Genomic DNA, 14,470 nt, shown 5'->3' with positions numbered 1-14,470 from the left:
GTTTTTGGTACCTGGTTTCTCTCTGCTCTTTGTTTTATATGATATGGTGATATAAATCATGCGATGTGAAGCCTCCTGCCACCCCTAAAAGGTTATAAAAGTTAGGTCCTTCCTTTGTTCTGTTGTGGGGTTTGGACTGAGAGTCTGCCCCTCCCCCCATGACTCTAAGGGAAATTGATCATGAATTTGGTTAGGAATGAAGGCTTCTGAGGGCTCCTCTGGAGGCCTCTCTCTCTTTCCCACTTTTAATGAAGGTTCTCCAGGACTTAAAGGGCAGCCTCTCCTGTCCTGTAATGTCCCATTATGTTTCTGTCTAGTGCTCTCCCTCCCATCTTGAGGCCCAATCATGGTTTTGAGTCTCTTTCTTTATAAAAACAAACAAATAAAAAACAACAACAAAGAAACCAAACCATCATTCCTGAACAGAGTTTGTATATCAGTTTTCTTCTGTAGACTAACCACTATAGCCTTCTTTAGCTTCTTTATAACACAATACGACGTGTGCATATATGCGTGTTGTTCATAGAGGACAGGAGCACCAGATGCACGCAGAACTGGAATTATAGGCAATTGTGAGCCTCCATGGGAACTGAATTCAGATCTGCAAGAATAGTATGCACTTTCAACCACTGAGCCATCTCTTCAGCCGTGTGACTTTTTTAAAACAGAAAACTAGAAGCGTAGCAACTCCAGTTTGAATGCTTTCTAGTCCTTATTAAACATCCTGGTTTAATCCTGGTCAACTCTGATGTAACCCAGAGTGCTGACACATGCAGTAACATCATTAGATTGACCAAGCGTTTGCACAGTTAGAAGCCTGAATGTGTGCACGACCTAAACCAAGTGTAGTTCCAGGCTAGTAACTTGCTTGCCTCACATCTGGGTATTCTCCCATTTCTGCCTCTCATCTTTCTGTAGAAGCAGCGTTACAGACTGGTGCCACTGTGCCTACCTTCACATGGGTCCCACACTCGCATGGTGCTTTATCTACTGAGCATCTCAGCAGAGCTGTGCTGTTGTTGTTGTTGTTGATAATCTATGCAGTCTCTCCTGTGCCCATGGTGTTTTCACTTTCCCTCTTGGATGCTTTCTTCTACCTTTATGTTGACACAGGGCTCTGAAGTTCAGGGCCCTGGCAGTGAGTGAGATAGGACCTTGCTCAGGAAACTGTTAGGCAGCAAGTCAAATAACCTCAACCTGTTGAACAACAAACAAGGCTAGATGAGGAGAGAGATACCACAGCCCAAAACAAACAGTGCTCCAGGATGTAGGCATAGGCTGCTCTGGTGAGCGCCTCTGGGTCTTCCTGGTGCCCTATTTAGCTGCCTGTGGTTGTGACAGATGGTGTGGGCTCCACAAGTCCCTGAGGCCCTGCAGGTGTGATCAGATCTGACTTTTGGGGGAACTGACCCTTCTACATGCAGGTGTAGTGACTCTTACTTGAGTGCTCTACTGCTCAGCTGTTCCTCTGTGCCGAGTAACTTCAAACTGCATTAGGACAAGCTGGTAAGCCCTCCCGAGAACTCACTGAGCAACGGAACGTTTTGGGCCTCAGTGTCTGAATCCTGCTGTTCTGTCATGAAGGGCCGACGTAGCCTTTCTTTTCCTGTTGATCATAAGATGCCTATTAGGATCTCAGAGGACATATCTGCCCACCTAGGCTGTCAGGTGGTACTCTATCGTCCTTCATCTTCTTGCGTCTGAACTCACTTGTTTTGGCTCGTGGATGCTCTAGTTAGGTTGAGGCATGACACTGGCAGCAGTTGTTAAAGTCTGAAAGGGACTCAGTCTCATTGATCTCAAGGGACTTGTACCATTGGGGGTAGAGTGAAAGTCCTAGCTGCTAAGGAGCAGTCTAGGCTACTGAAAATGGCAAGTAGGGCCAAGTGTTCATTAGACTCACCATTCTTCCTAACCAAACAGACTTTTGCAGGACCACAGGCCACAGCTGGTCTGGCTTTATAGAGGACAGTGTCTTCTGGCGTGGGTGCTTTCTCTCCCAAGGAGTCCCCAAGGCCTTTTGGAATAAAGGTGACTTCTCACTTCCCCAATTGAGGCACAAGGTGAGAAGGAGAGGCTGAGACAAAACGTAGCTGATTATTGAGACCGAGAGACAAGGTGAGTCAGGATGGGGCCCAACAGGTGTCAGAAGTAGGTGATCTCAGAACTGTCAGGCCCAACACCTAGTTTTGTTAGTTGTAGATAGGTTAGACTGAAATATAACTCCCTCGCAGCCACCCCAAACCCTAGTCAGACAAAATAGAAGCTGTTTTTGTCCAAGGGCCATTGTGACAAGGGACACTTTAGAGAGGGATGGAAGTGGGAAGGCGGGCCAGGCAGGGGAGCAAACAGATGTGGGTGGCCAGGGCTCCTAGCAGTGCCACAAGGACACGAACTGGGAGGAGACTCTCCTTGTGGAAGAAGTGAGGGAGGTAGTGCCTGTGCCCTACAAGCATGCGCACTTTGAGACTGTCACACTCAAACCCACTCATATGCACAGCCTCCCATAGTCTTCTGATGGGCAGGGGGCCCCATGGAATCCCATCTTTGTTTTGGGTCTTTGGGAAAGTGGTCCGAGAATCTGCACTGGGTCCCTCAGCACTGGCAGCGATGGGCAAGATTCCACTGGCCATTCCAGCGATGGGCTGGACTGCTAGCATGGAAGGACCCCAGACAAACATGTCTGAAATCCCGACCTGATCACAGTATGGGGTACACACCACGGTCATCCTGACTCCACTTGTGCTGTTTGAGGACCTCCACCTAGACCTTCCATCCCATCAGCCTCCTCTTTAGGCTTCTTTTCTGTATGAACTTAGTTTCCTGTTGCCAAGACCAAACTCTGCCTACCTTCAGATGCAGCTCCCAGTGGATCTACAGCTGCACACCCCACAGCTACTGCCACTTACTAACTGTCCGTTGAATTTAAAACACAATGGAATAGGGAGGAATTTGGTGTTTCAGAAGCACAGCCACACTTCCAACTGTCCTCTCCATGTCCTCGTTTCGGTACCACAGGGTGTCCCTCAAAGGCCCCAGGCTGGAGGGACAGCAGCTTCTCGGGAGCGCGCCCTCCAGCCCATCCCCGCGAGGTGGGCGTGTCTGAGCGTGCTTGGCTGACAGAGGGCGTGGTCATGGGCGGGGCCGGCGGTGGGGGTGGGGCTGGTGGCGCTGTCCGGTGCTGAAGCTCGGCCGGCGCCGCCGCAGGAGCGCTGAGAGCGCAGCAAAAGGAGCTGGCGCCGCCTCGCTAACTACCCCGTCGGTCCTCGCTCCCGCGCGGCCATGGACTGAGCTCCAACCGGCTGCGGGGATGGGGCCGCTGCTCCCGCTTTTGCTGCTGTTGCTGCTTCCGCCGCCACTGCCTCGCGCTCTGCCCGCCCCCGCGTCTGCCCGCGGCCGGCAGCTCCCGGGGCGCCTGGGTGAGTGAGGGGTGCCGGGATGGGAGCAGGAGCTGGGTCCTGTGTGCCCGTGCGCAGCCGCAGGCCCCGCGGGCCCGCCGCGCGTCTTCCGGTCCTCGCAGGCTACTTGGGGCGGGTTTCGCTTCCCACCCGCCTCAGTTTCCCTCCCTAGTGGCCGACCCCACCCCCTTTGGCCACCGACTCCCGAGTCAGGTACTAGGGACCCGGAACAACTCAACCGCACGGTTGTTCACGCCCCGCATGTTTGTGCATCCCCGAGTGTCCACGCTTTGCGCGTGCCCCAAATGTCTATGAGCCCTGCGTGCTCTCGTGTTCCTTACGTGTCCGTGTGCTCCGCGTGCTACCTGAAGGACCAGGACGCGGCTAAGAGAGTGGTTGGGCGATGGATCCTGGCCTCTCCTGCTACCCTGTTCTGCACCTGCCATTCCCCGCTCATGAGGCAAATCCTCGGTCTGCGGGTGGAGGCTGGACCGACATTTTCCTTTTCTGACACGCGGAAGGAAAAGGAAAGGCGACAGGGAGGGAGGGCAAAATTGGTGGCCTTACTGACATGGCACCTCCCTCCTGCTAATCTTGTCTGTTAAGGAGATTTACCATAAAACCAATGTTTGTAAGAGGCTTTGGGGCCAGAATTACCACACATAATGGGCTACAACAATCAGTGTTACAGGAGAGAGTGTGCACGCCTGTGCATGGGAGGTGGACAGGGGTGGGCTGCAGCCTGGGCTGAGTTCCCCTCAGGCTCCACACCCCTTCCTCCTGCTTCTGCTCTTCAAGGGTGTTTCCACCATGCAAAACTCAAAGAAAGGGACTGAAGGAAGGAGGTGGGCTTTGCTCTCCCAGACCTTGGGCTGGTGTAGGGCTTGCTCCCCCTGCCATCCTGACTTCCTAATCTTTCACACTGAGGGTCTAGTTAAGTTTGCAGCTGGAGGAAATATTTATGATGGAAAGGAGGCCCCTGCCCACCACCCAAGACTCCCTGAATGGGTCTTTTCCCAGTCTATTTGCCCCAGGACCAGTTCACAGGCCCCTTATTCCTTATTGGGTGTCCAAATATGTCCAGCTTTCAGTAGGTGTGTGTGTTCTGTGTGGCTTGTACTTCACCCCAGGTGAGCCCAGAAGGCTAAGATACCCATCACTTTTCTCTCCTGTATTCCCTTCTTACTGGTTAAAAATTGGCCTTTCACTTTCATGGGAGGGCTGATTGCCCAGATGGCCAGATGCTACCATTTACATTCACAAGGCTGGACACAGGTCAGGGAGAATCAGGACAGCGGCAGAGGCAGACCTACCTTATGGCATAGCATGGGAGGAGGAACTACTTTCCTGTGTAATTGCCAGCTCATAGCGTTTTACCAAAAGCACAAAGAAAGGAGAAGGTGGCTGGGGAAGAGAGGGGTGGTAAAGGAAACTCAAAGGTGGAAGTGTTTGGAAAGAAGTCATTGAGCTGTTCTGGACACCTGCCTAAGACAGCAACGTTGTCTTGACAACAAGTGAAGTTGATTCATGTCATCAAAAGGTGTGGCCTGCATTTACTGCTCCACCCTGAACATGGCAGAAGTGTTATCTGATGGCTCAGCCCAAAGGGTCAGGTCAGTGACTATTCCCCTACCATCTTGGAGTGGAATGCTGTCACAGACTGTGATACCATGATTCATAAGACAGTCTCAGGAATGTTTGTTTTGTGGGTCAGCAGTACAGACATAGACTTCCTCAGGAATGTCTCGAAGCCTCTAGGTGACAGTTACAACCCCTCTGTTCTCCAGATACTTGGATCTGGCTTCAGCAGTATGCACTGACCCCAGCATTCCTTCCTCTTGAACTGGCTGCATACTGTCCCTGAGTGGGGCTGCCCATTCTTAGGAGGCCAGAGACTGCTTACGGCCAATCACCTTGTGAAACTAGCTGCTGCTGTGTGCTCTGTGGTCTTGTAACAGCCATGCCAGTTGCCTTGACTCAAATAATTGTACATAATTGAAGACACAAAAGGAGGAATCTGTCGAAGCTGAGGCATCTGTTGTTGAGTCCCCCCACCTTTTTCAATGCTGGGGATTGAACCCATGACTTTGTGCATGCTAAACAAACACTCTACCACTGATCTACACCCCAAGTCCTAACATATATTTCTTTATTTAGCTATTTATTAAAACTTAATCTTGGGTTGAGGCCTACAGAACAGATAGTTGAAGGAGAACCACATTTTTGTTTTGTGTTCTTGTTTTTTGTCTCTGGTCTTCCACTGCATTAAATAGCCTTGTGGGTTAGAACTAAGGCTAGATGTTACCAAGATAGAAGGGCTAGTTCTCCCAGTATGGGACACCTTAGTGATTGGGTTTTTTTTTTCCCATTTAAATGGTGCCAAAACTCTTAGTGTGACTCAGGGCCCCCAGTGGTATACCTGGGATTATCCTCAACACTCTGAGCCGTGCTCCAGGAGGCTACATATAGCTTCCATCTTACCTGGCTTCACACTAGTTTTAGCTTCTGCACTGGAACCTTCCCTTTTGCTAAATCTCTGGCAGGAAAGAGTCCCCAGTGATTTCAATGATCTGAGAGACTAGGTACAGCTGAAATGGGGGGACAGTCTCATGACAGCTCATTGACTTTCTTTACACATTCTCTCACTTTTGGGTGTCCTTGCTCACTCTGTCCCCTGTCCTCTGCCTCTGCCTGGAATTTCAAGACCTTGTGCTTTTAAGGTTTTCAGGAGTTTTTCCTGAGGTCTGACTTGAACATAAAACACCATTCTGTAATTCCAAGGAGGCTTGTTTGTGAACATGTCAGGTAACCCCCCCACATCAAAGGGGCAGGTGGATTAAGGATCCTACCGGCCTCTGGCTAAAGTAACAGAACTGAATTTGCCAAAGCCGGAGCCCACCTTTCACACAGAATGTTCATTGTGACCCTTTGTTCCTGCCTCCCCACTTGCCCACGCGTACTTTCATTCACCAGTGAGCCCACGCAGAGCTAAGAGGCAGAGCTGGCAGAGGCAGGAGTCTACTGGCTTTGTGAACTGCGTGGCGTGATTGTTTATTTTTAAATCAAAGATTCTTCCTCCCACAAAAGCGCAGATCCATGTTAGCCTCATGGGGCCTGGAAATTTTCATTCTGTTGCTTCTACAGAAATGAGCAGCTCACCCTACCCTAGGGTTGAAGCTGGCTCTGCTGGTGGTTGTGTCTCCATCAGCCTCAGGTGCTTTGCTCCAGGTCTGTGGAGAACTCTGGTCTTCCAGCAGAAAGAGGTGCCAGACAATGGGGCTCCTGCATGGGGCTGTGTGGTGGCTGTTTCTTCTGTCCAGAGATGACAGTTTATATGTCAGTCTGTGAGGGAGAAGCAGGGAATTAACAAGATGTTCTAAATTGCTTCTTTTTGCTGAGCCCTGCTGTCCATTTCAATGCCTACAGCTATTCTCTCAAAGTAGACTTGCTTGTCAAGGTTACCAATTAGAGGTCTGTGCCAGGTGTCCCAGCATCCTTATCACCGCTCCCCAGGAAGAGGATACTTCATCTGCATCTGCTTTACTCCCAGGTGGCCGTCAGTTCATCCTGCACACACTCCTGAGACATCTGATGTACTTCCAACAGTGTAGGTTTTGCTTTGGTCTCCCATCCCCTGGGAAGACCATGACTGTAGTCAGTCAGATGGAGAAGTAGGTGGACGTGTTAAGTTTAAGGCCTGATGCTCTAATCAACCCTGGAGTCCTTGTAGATTTTCTATGTGGCGATTTCTGTTTTTTGTTTGTTTACACTGTTCTATTTTTTTTCACACACAGTATTATCTGATTTGTGAATCAGTTTTATTTGGTTTTCTTCGTTTTATGTGAGTGTGAGGTAAGAAGAGGAGAGTGGGAAGGAGGGATGGGTCACTTCACTTTTCCTTTCTCATGTTCTTACTAAGAAGAGTTGTTGCTGGCAGTGGTGGCGCACGCCTCTAATCCCAGCACAGTGATGTCGGAGGTCAAGGCCAGCCTGGTCTACAGAATGAGTTCAAGAATAGCCAGTGCTACATAGAGAGACCTTCCTTGTCTCAAAAAAAAAAAAAAAAAAGAATTAAATAAAGAAGGAGGAATGTTATTTGTAGAGGACACTCTAGACTCACAAATCCTCTGTGTGCTGGCTTGCTTTATATGAACTTGGCATAAGAGTCATTTGGCAAAAGTGAACCTCAGTTGAGATAATACCTCCTCCAGACTAATTATGGGCAAGCCTGTGGTGCATTTCTTGATTGGTGACTGATGTGGTAGGTAGGTCCCAGCTCACTGTGGGCTGTGCCAACCTTGAGCTGATGGTCTTGGGTGCTATAATTAAGTGGGGCGAGCAAGCTGTAAGGAACAGCCCAGAAGCATGCTCCTCTATGGTTTCTGTTTCAACTCCTGCATCCAGGTTCCTGCCTTGCTTGATGTCTTGCCCTGATTTCCTCCCGTGATGTGGCATGACCTCTGAATTGTAAACTGGAATAAACTCTTTTGTCCACAGGTTCCTTTTGGTCATCTTGTTCAATTAATAGAAAATTTGTATTAATAGAAAATTAATAGAAAAGATGTTTTTAGGTAAATATGCCCCAAACTCAATGCAACTCTGGCTTTGTAAGGCAGATATTTAAAAATTGCTTGAATACACGTAAAACTTGGTAGCTTGGGACTCTTTTATGTGTAGAAGGCAAATGAGAGCCGTAGGAAAGAGTAGAGGCTTCACCTGATCACGTGTGAGACAAAGGCCAGTGTGCCTGTCTTATCAACTCTGACAAGACGTTCTGTTTCCCACAGAAAGCAAACAGCTGACCACGTGGATACCTCTCAGTTCACTCAGAAGCACCTAGCAGCTGTTTGCACAATACTCTAAACTGACCTTGGTAAATGTAGACCCAGCTGGACTTACTGTTTCTGATTGCAGTTGATAGGAGGCCCCGAACAGTCTTCTCTGCTGCTGCAAATGGAACAGATAGCTTGTTCAAGGAAGGTCTCCCCCCTTTAATCTGCGCTATTCCTAACAACTCATCCAACTGCTCTTTAAATATCTAGGGCAGGAAGTAAAATGGGTGAGGCTCCCCTGGGAGTAAGTACCTCCCTATTGCTGGAGTTAAGGACATTTCCTGAGATACCCATATGCAAACCTATACCTGGCCCATGGTGACATATTCTTTTCTAGAAGTGGACTTTGAACTGGGACCTTTATCTACAGGAGCTTGGAACCCTGGTTAGGAGAACTGGGTAGCTAGCAGTGTTTCCTAGAAGCAATTGAATTCAGTGTATTTCCGCTTAGTGACTGGGGCATTGTCACCTGCCTCCTCTAGGAGCACTGCCTGATGTTGTCAGCTCTAGGGAAGGAATAACCATTGGTCCAGAGAGAGAGGGTCATGCTGAGGGAGCACATGCTCAGCTATAAAAAATGCTGCTGAGCTTTGCCTTCAAAATCCAGTTTTAGAATTACCAGGGCAGGAGAAATGGTTCAGCAGTGGAACGGAACATTGGTCTTGTAGAGGACATAAGTCTGGTTCTTAGCATCCATGTTGGGTGCCTCACAGTTGCCTGTAACTCTAACTCCAGAGGATCTGCTGCCTCTGGTCTCACAGGCACGTGCACTTCTATTCACATATTCATGTAATTAAAGAGAGAAAATTACCATTCATGTGGGTGAGAATGGTGGGTTAAGTACTTGCCATACAATCACGAGCTGAGCTCAGATCCCCACAACTCATGTAAATGCAACATGGGTATCATGGTCCACCTGTGATCCCAGTGCTCAGACAGTAGAGGTATCCGTATGTATGAGAACTTGCATGCACACTGAGACATCGAGCATACATAATATGAAAAAAAATTGCCTATGGTGCAATTGAGTTCCTTTAGGTCCGCAGTTCTGTGTAGGTATCCACGGGCTGTTGCTGCCCCAGAACATCCCTACGGTGATAGATTACATCCTTGAATTGAGAGCCAAAATAAACCTTCCTTAAGTTGCCTTTGCCAGGGTATTTTATCGTAGTGATAGGGTAAATAACTAACATAGGTGGTAAAGGAATGTGTGGGGGGCAATGCTGGACCTGCAGTATCACCTACATGGGCTTCCTCCCTCTCTCTGGTGCCCCGGAGCTGGGGAGAGAACCTGTTCTAGGACACAGGTCCTTAGAAGAACTCTGTCTTCCACTGGCATAGAGGCTTCAGCTGAACAAAGCAGGCTGCTGCTTCTGCCCCATGGCCAGGCTCATCTCTTCCATCACCTCTGTGAGGCCACTGGTGGGTCCGATCCAGGGAACTGTCAACATGCTCTTTGGTCAGGTGTGAATTTCATATTGAGTTTTATATTATTCATCATATTCATATATTTGGCTTGCTTTCAGAAGTTTTGATATTGGAAATGGATGACTTGTTTGCTTTCCAAACCTCCAGCCTTTCCATAGTGGCAGGGATGAAAGAGTAACCAGTGAAGTCAGGTATCTATAAAGTTCATTTTCCCAACACTGCTTTGTTTCCTTCAGATGATACACAAACTTCAAGGATACCTGTGTGTTCTCGTCTTTATGGAGGACAGTAAGCCACTAAAGGGAATTACCCTGCGCCTGCTTGCCACCACGGGTCAGCCTCAGCTCAGCTAGTCTTACATTTCCCCTGTCATACTGAAGTGTGCAGATAAGGCAGGCGCACACCCCACCACACCAAACTGGCCTTTTGACCTTCAAGCCCTGGATAGTTGTCTGGATTCGGAGTGGAATTCTGCAGGCAGCTATAGGGTATGTCTGGGCATGGCTGGAGGGACTCTATAAGAAAGGCTAGACATTCTTCGCCAGGGAGAGGGAGCGTCCTGGCTAAGGGCACCAGCTTCCGTGTGGCGGAGCAGCTGTGTGTGCTGGCTGTGGCTTGCTGTTGATGCTCTGGCAGTGTTGCAATGCAGCTCATGGCACCAGCCAGGCACTGGTGTGACTTGAGCCCAGATCAGCTGCCAACATATTTCCCGAGACAGTCAGAGCCTGGCAAATGAGATCTGGTGTGTCCCATGGAGACAAAGCCCGAGTACCAATCAGAGGACTTCCTACCTCGAGTCTATGTCTACCAAGAGCCCTGGAAGTGTTCTTCTTTGCCCAGAGCTAGCTGTAGTAGAGCTAATTTAGCCTCTACCTCACCAGCATTGTAGATTCTAGTCAAAGAGGGTTGACGTCACCGTGGAACGTACAGCTCCAGCAAAGTCAGGGAAGCCCCTGTCTATACTTGATTTCTCACAGCTGCACCTTCTTTAGGCCTCACCGGACTCAACCCCATCTACCTTGTACAGATGTTCTCACCCCAGTCTTCTCACTCCTGCCTGCTCACTCCAGTATCCCCACATCTAGACCCTCACATCTGCATCCTTACTCTGGTCTCCTAATTCTTCCAATCTCTTCACTTTGGTTGTTATTACATCTGCTTTACCCCAGTCTTCTTACCATGTACTCTCACCCCTACATGTTCACACCTGTATCCTTGTACCCACATCCTCACACCTGCATTTTTTTGGACATATGTTCTCTGCATCATGTTCACATCTGTTTTATCATGGTGCCTGGTTCTTGGACCCTTGAAATAGGTAACTTTAAGTTGGATAATTAGGGTTACAGGAACTGTGCTGTTTCACGGGAAGGAAAAGTATATTCTAGCTGAGCACGGTGGCCCCCTTCACTAATCCCAACACTCAGGAGGTAGAGGCCTGGATCTCTGTGAGTTCAAGGTCATCCTGCTCCATATAGAAAGTTTCAGGACAGCCAGAATGGCATAGTGAGAGCTGTCTCAAAAATAAAATAGAAAATAAGACAAGAAAGAAAGAAAACTATACCCTAACAATAAGACTACGAGTGGATTTTGCAAGCATGTTGTGGTTAGCATGCAGACCTGACTGTATTGCCATATAAGGATAATAATGGTGATAGTCTCACTCAAGATGTTTTTCACATCATCACTTCAAACAACTTGAAGTTCTTTAATGTAAGAAATATAGCTTCCTTGCTAGCTATACAAGTTTCTCACAATCTTGAGTGCGGATTTTAGTATGTATGGGTGTTTTTGCATGCATGTGTGTCTGTGCTCCACATGAGTGCCTAGAGCCCACAGAACCCTGAAGAGGGATCTCTGGATACTGGAGTTACAGATCCAACATGGGGGTAGGGAACATCCAACCTAGTTCCTCTGGAAGAGTGGTGAGCACTCTCAACATTGGAGCCACCTCTCTAGGCCCGAGCATATCACCTTTGCAGATATATTATCTTCTTTAAAATATTCTATCATTAAACATTTGATAAATAAGCAATTTGAACTAATTTTAGAAGTGTATTTGACATGTCTAGATTGCACTGCTTTTTGAGCACTCTAAGGATTGCCTCTTGTCACCCGGCGCCTGGCTGTGCTTTCCATGGGTCACAGGGGAAGGCAAGAATAACTGCTGGCCAGTCCTTGCCTATAGAGTGCCGTGGTGATGGAGACAACTCAGTGGAACCTACTGGGGAGTCTGCACAGCAGCACCCCTTTGGGGTACACTGTCTGGAGCTGTGTCAGATTCCTTTACAGCTCCCAGTTGGTCTCTGTTGCTGCATTTTGATTCTTTTTTTCTGCAGCCAGGCTTTCTCTTAAAGCCATCAGGATGAGGGCCAGTGCTCTCCTCACTCTCCTGACACACATGAGCCCTCAGGGTTATGGAGACTGGTGGGATGAGATGGTGAGAGTGGTGTTATCTGGACGGGGTCGTGCCCCCCTCTTACACCAGAGCCCCTTTCTCCTCCCTACCAGCTCTGAAGTTCTGTGGTTCTGCTACTACTAATCAGTTTGAGTTTTATATGGCAATAATCATGTCTTTGCAATTCTGAGGTATAAGTAAATACATGGGTTGATACACCAGTGGCATCCTGAAATTGGTGGACCAGTAAGGTAGGTGCTGGGGGAAGTTCAGGGCTTATTCAGCAAAAGTAAGCTCTTATTTTCAAACTTGTGGCCTGGAATATGCTAAACAAACAATATATTAACAGTGTAGCGTGTGTCTGTCTCTCCGTACACATGTCACTCACAGGTATTCATGTAGGCTAGAGGTCAACCTTGGATGACATTTCTCATATGTTGCCACTTGATCTTTAGACAGGTTCCTTCCTTAGAATCTGGGGTTCACCAGTTAGGCTAAGCATTGCTGGCTATCGAGGCCAGGAATTCACTCATTTTGCATCCACAACTCTAGGATTACAGGCAAGCACCACGATGCCTGGCTTTTTACATGGTGCTAGGGACTGAACTCAGGTCCTCACTTTACCAACTGACATAGAGCCCCGGACCAGGTAACTTTTAAGTAGAAAAAAAGAAAAATCAAATAAAAACAAAAAGCCCACATCTCTCAATGAAGACTTTATTTTTAGTATAGTTTGGAAGTAATCATGTTTCCTTGTTTTCCATTTTTGTTATATCTCAAGCACTTTTCTGTTCTTAGCATATGGAAAAGCAAAACTGAGTCTGTCTGGTCACTGGTGGCAGTCACAGCACACAAACCAAGGAAATAGAAATATGTGAATCGTGTTACTGGAAACCTTGAATGCAGCTCATATGACAAGCACATGACCAGGGAAATGCCAAAAGAAGTCTGTTAAAAATATGGGAGCTGCAAGGAACAAGCAGTGTCAGAAGCTAGCAAGGAAGCCAGTCTGGCCATTGTCTTTTTGAGAAGTAAAGATACAGATCTTGAAGGTTGTCTCGATTTGTTGCTATTGTGGGAAAGTGAAAATGCAATTGAACTAAATTCTGGATGTTTATATAGATATTATGCTTTTTGATGAAGAAATTTGACATAAAGCCCTTTTAGGGTGTGAGCGAATGGCATCATTGATGATATCAGCCGGCATTCAGTGGTAAAGAGTGATCTACTTGTTCTGCATTGGCACTGCTTCATAATCCATACCGCTTGTTCAGTGGTTAGATTTTGTTGTAGGAACTCTGAAAGCATCAGATAAGGAGTTTAAAGTCAAGTAGTATGGGGTAAAATAATTCCAGATTGTTCTAAATAATCTTATATAAAATGACATATCTTGGAAAGGATTGTGAAAAATTAAATAGGTGCTAACTCCAGATGGAGCTTGCCCTCGGACAGCGCAGCCATGCTGCGTTCTACATGCTGGAGTTCTTTTAGAATACTGAAAAGGCGATGCTTTTCCAAGAGAAATCAAGAAGTGGGGGAAGTATCCCTGAAGAAAGCATGGCGGGCCATTTCAATTTGTGACCTGGAAGCCTTCACTTCTTTTGAATGAGCTAGTGGTTCTCCGTTGAAAGGGCTAAGCACCAGATGAGTATGGGGAGCAGAAATGCCCCCAGTGCCCCATAATGCTCAGGATGGACCTGTGTTGCCTGGTCAGGAAGCTGGCATCTCTGAAGCAGAGTGGGCACGTAGGGAATGTCGCTGGGAATGTGGGCACTTGTCCAGCATGAGTGAGGTGTTGAGTTCAGCCCCCACTGTCATGTAGCAGTGTCCTCTGAGATAAAACATTGCAACTCAGAGGGAAGCTCATCAAAACACAGGGTGTTACAGAGGGAAGTGAAGCATTCTGTCCTTCAGGGAAGCTCATGAAGTCCAGGGAGTCACCAAACTGACCAGATTCACTAGGCTTCTTACTCTCTGAACATATATACAGATGTCCTGTATGGCCTGAGTTAGAAGAAGCCTTAGGGAGAGAAGAGGACTGACCCTCTTGTTGCTGGCTGTGGGTCTAGTTGGTGGAGTTTGGTTTCTGCCTGGTGTGTGCCGAGGAGCAGAGTCAGGAAGTATGGACCAGTAAGTCCCTTCTGTGTGTTGGCATCACCATCCTGTGGCTTCCTTGCCTGGGCCTGAGTTAAGCTGACTCTTGACCTTGTGAATTGTGGGGTGTGTGTGCACGTGTGTGTGTGTGTGCATGTGTGTGTATGGTGTGTACACCCATGTGCACATGCAGATAGATGACAGGTTGGGGATTGTTGCCTTCACAGTATTAAGTGTACTCTGTGTTTTGGGAGTCCTACCCTTCTTTGGTCTGATGTGTTCAGTACATTTTTGGACCTGTTTTTTTCCTGATGGTTTAA

General features: G+C 47.9%; 1 protein-coding gene across 1 annotated transcript in view; it reads left to right on the top strand.

The window, feature by feature from the left end:
* Positions 1 to 3,154: 3,154 nt before the first annotated feature.
* Positions 3,155 to 14,470, top strand: part of Ptprn2 (protein tyrosine phosphatase receptor type N2) — a 722,848-nt gene continuing 711,532 nt past the window's right edge. The window contains exon 1 of the mRNA XM_057782319.1: positions 3,155 to 3,419. Within this exon, the coding sequence (XP_057638302.1) occupies positions 3,311 to 3,419 (109 nt within the window). The 5' untranslated portion in view covers positions 3,155 to 3,310. The remainder of the gene's footprint in view (positions 3,420 to 14,470) is intronic.

Source organism: Chionomys nivalis, chromosome 10 (assembly GCF_950005125.1).
Source record: "Chionomys nivalis chromosome 10, mChiNiv1.1, whole genome shotgun sequence".
NCBI lineage: Eukaryota > Metazoa > Chordata > Mammalia > Rodentia > Cricetidae > Chionomys > Chionomys nivalis.
This window is presented reverse-complemented; position numbering and strand designations above follow the sequence as displayed.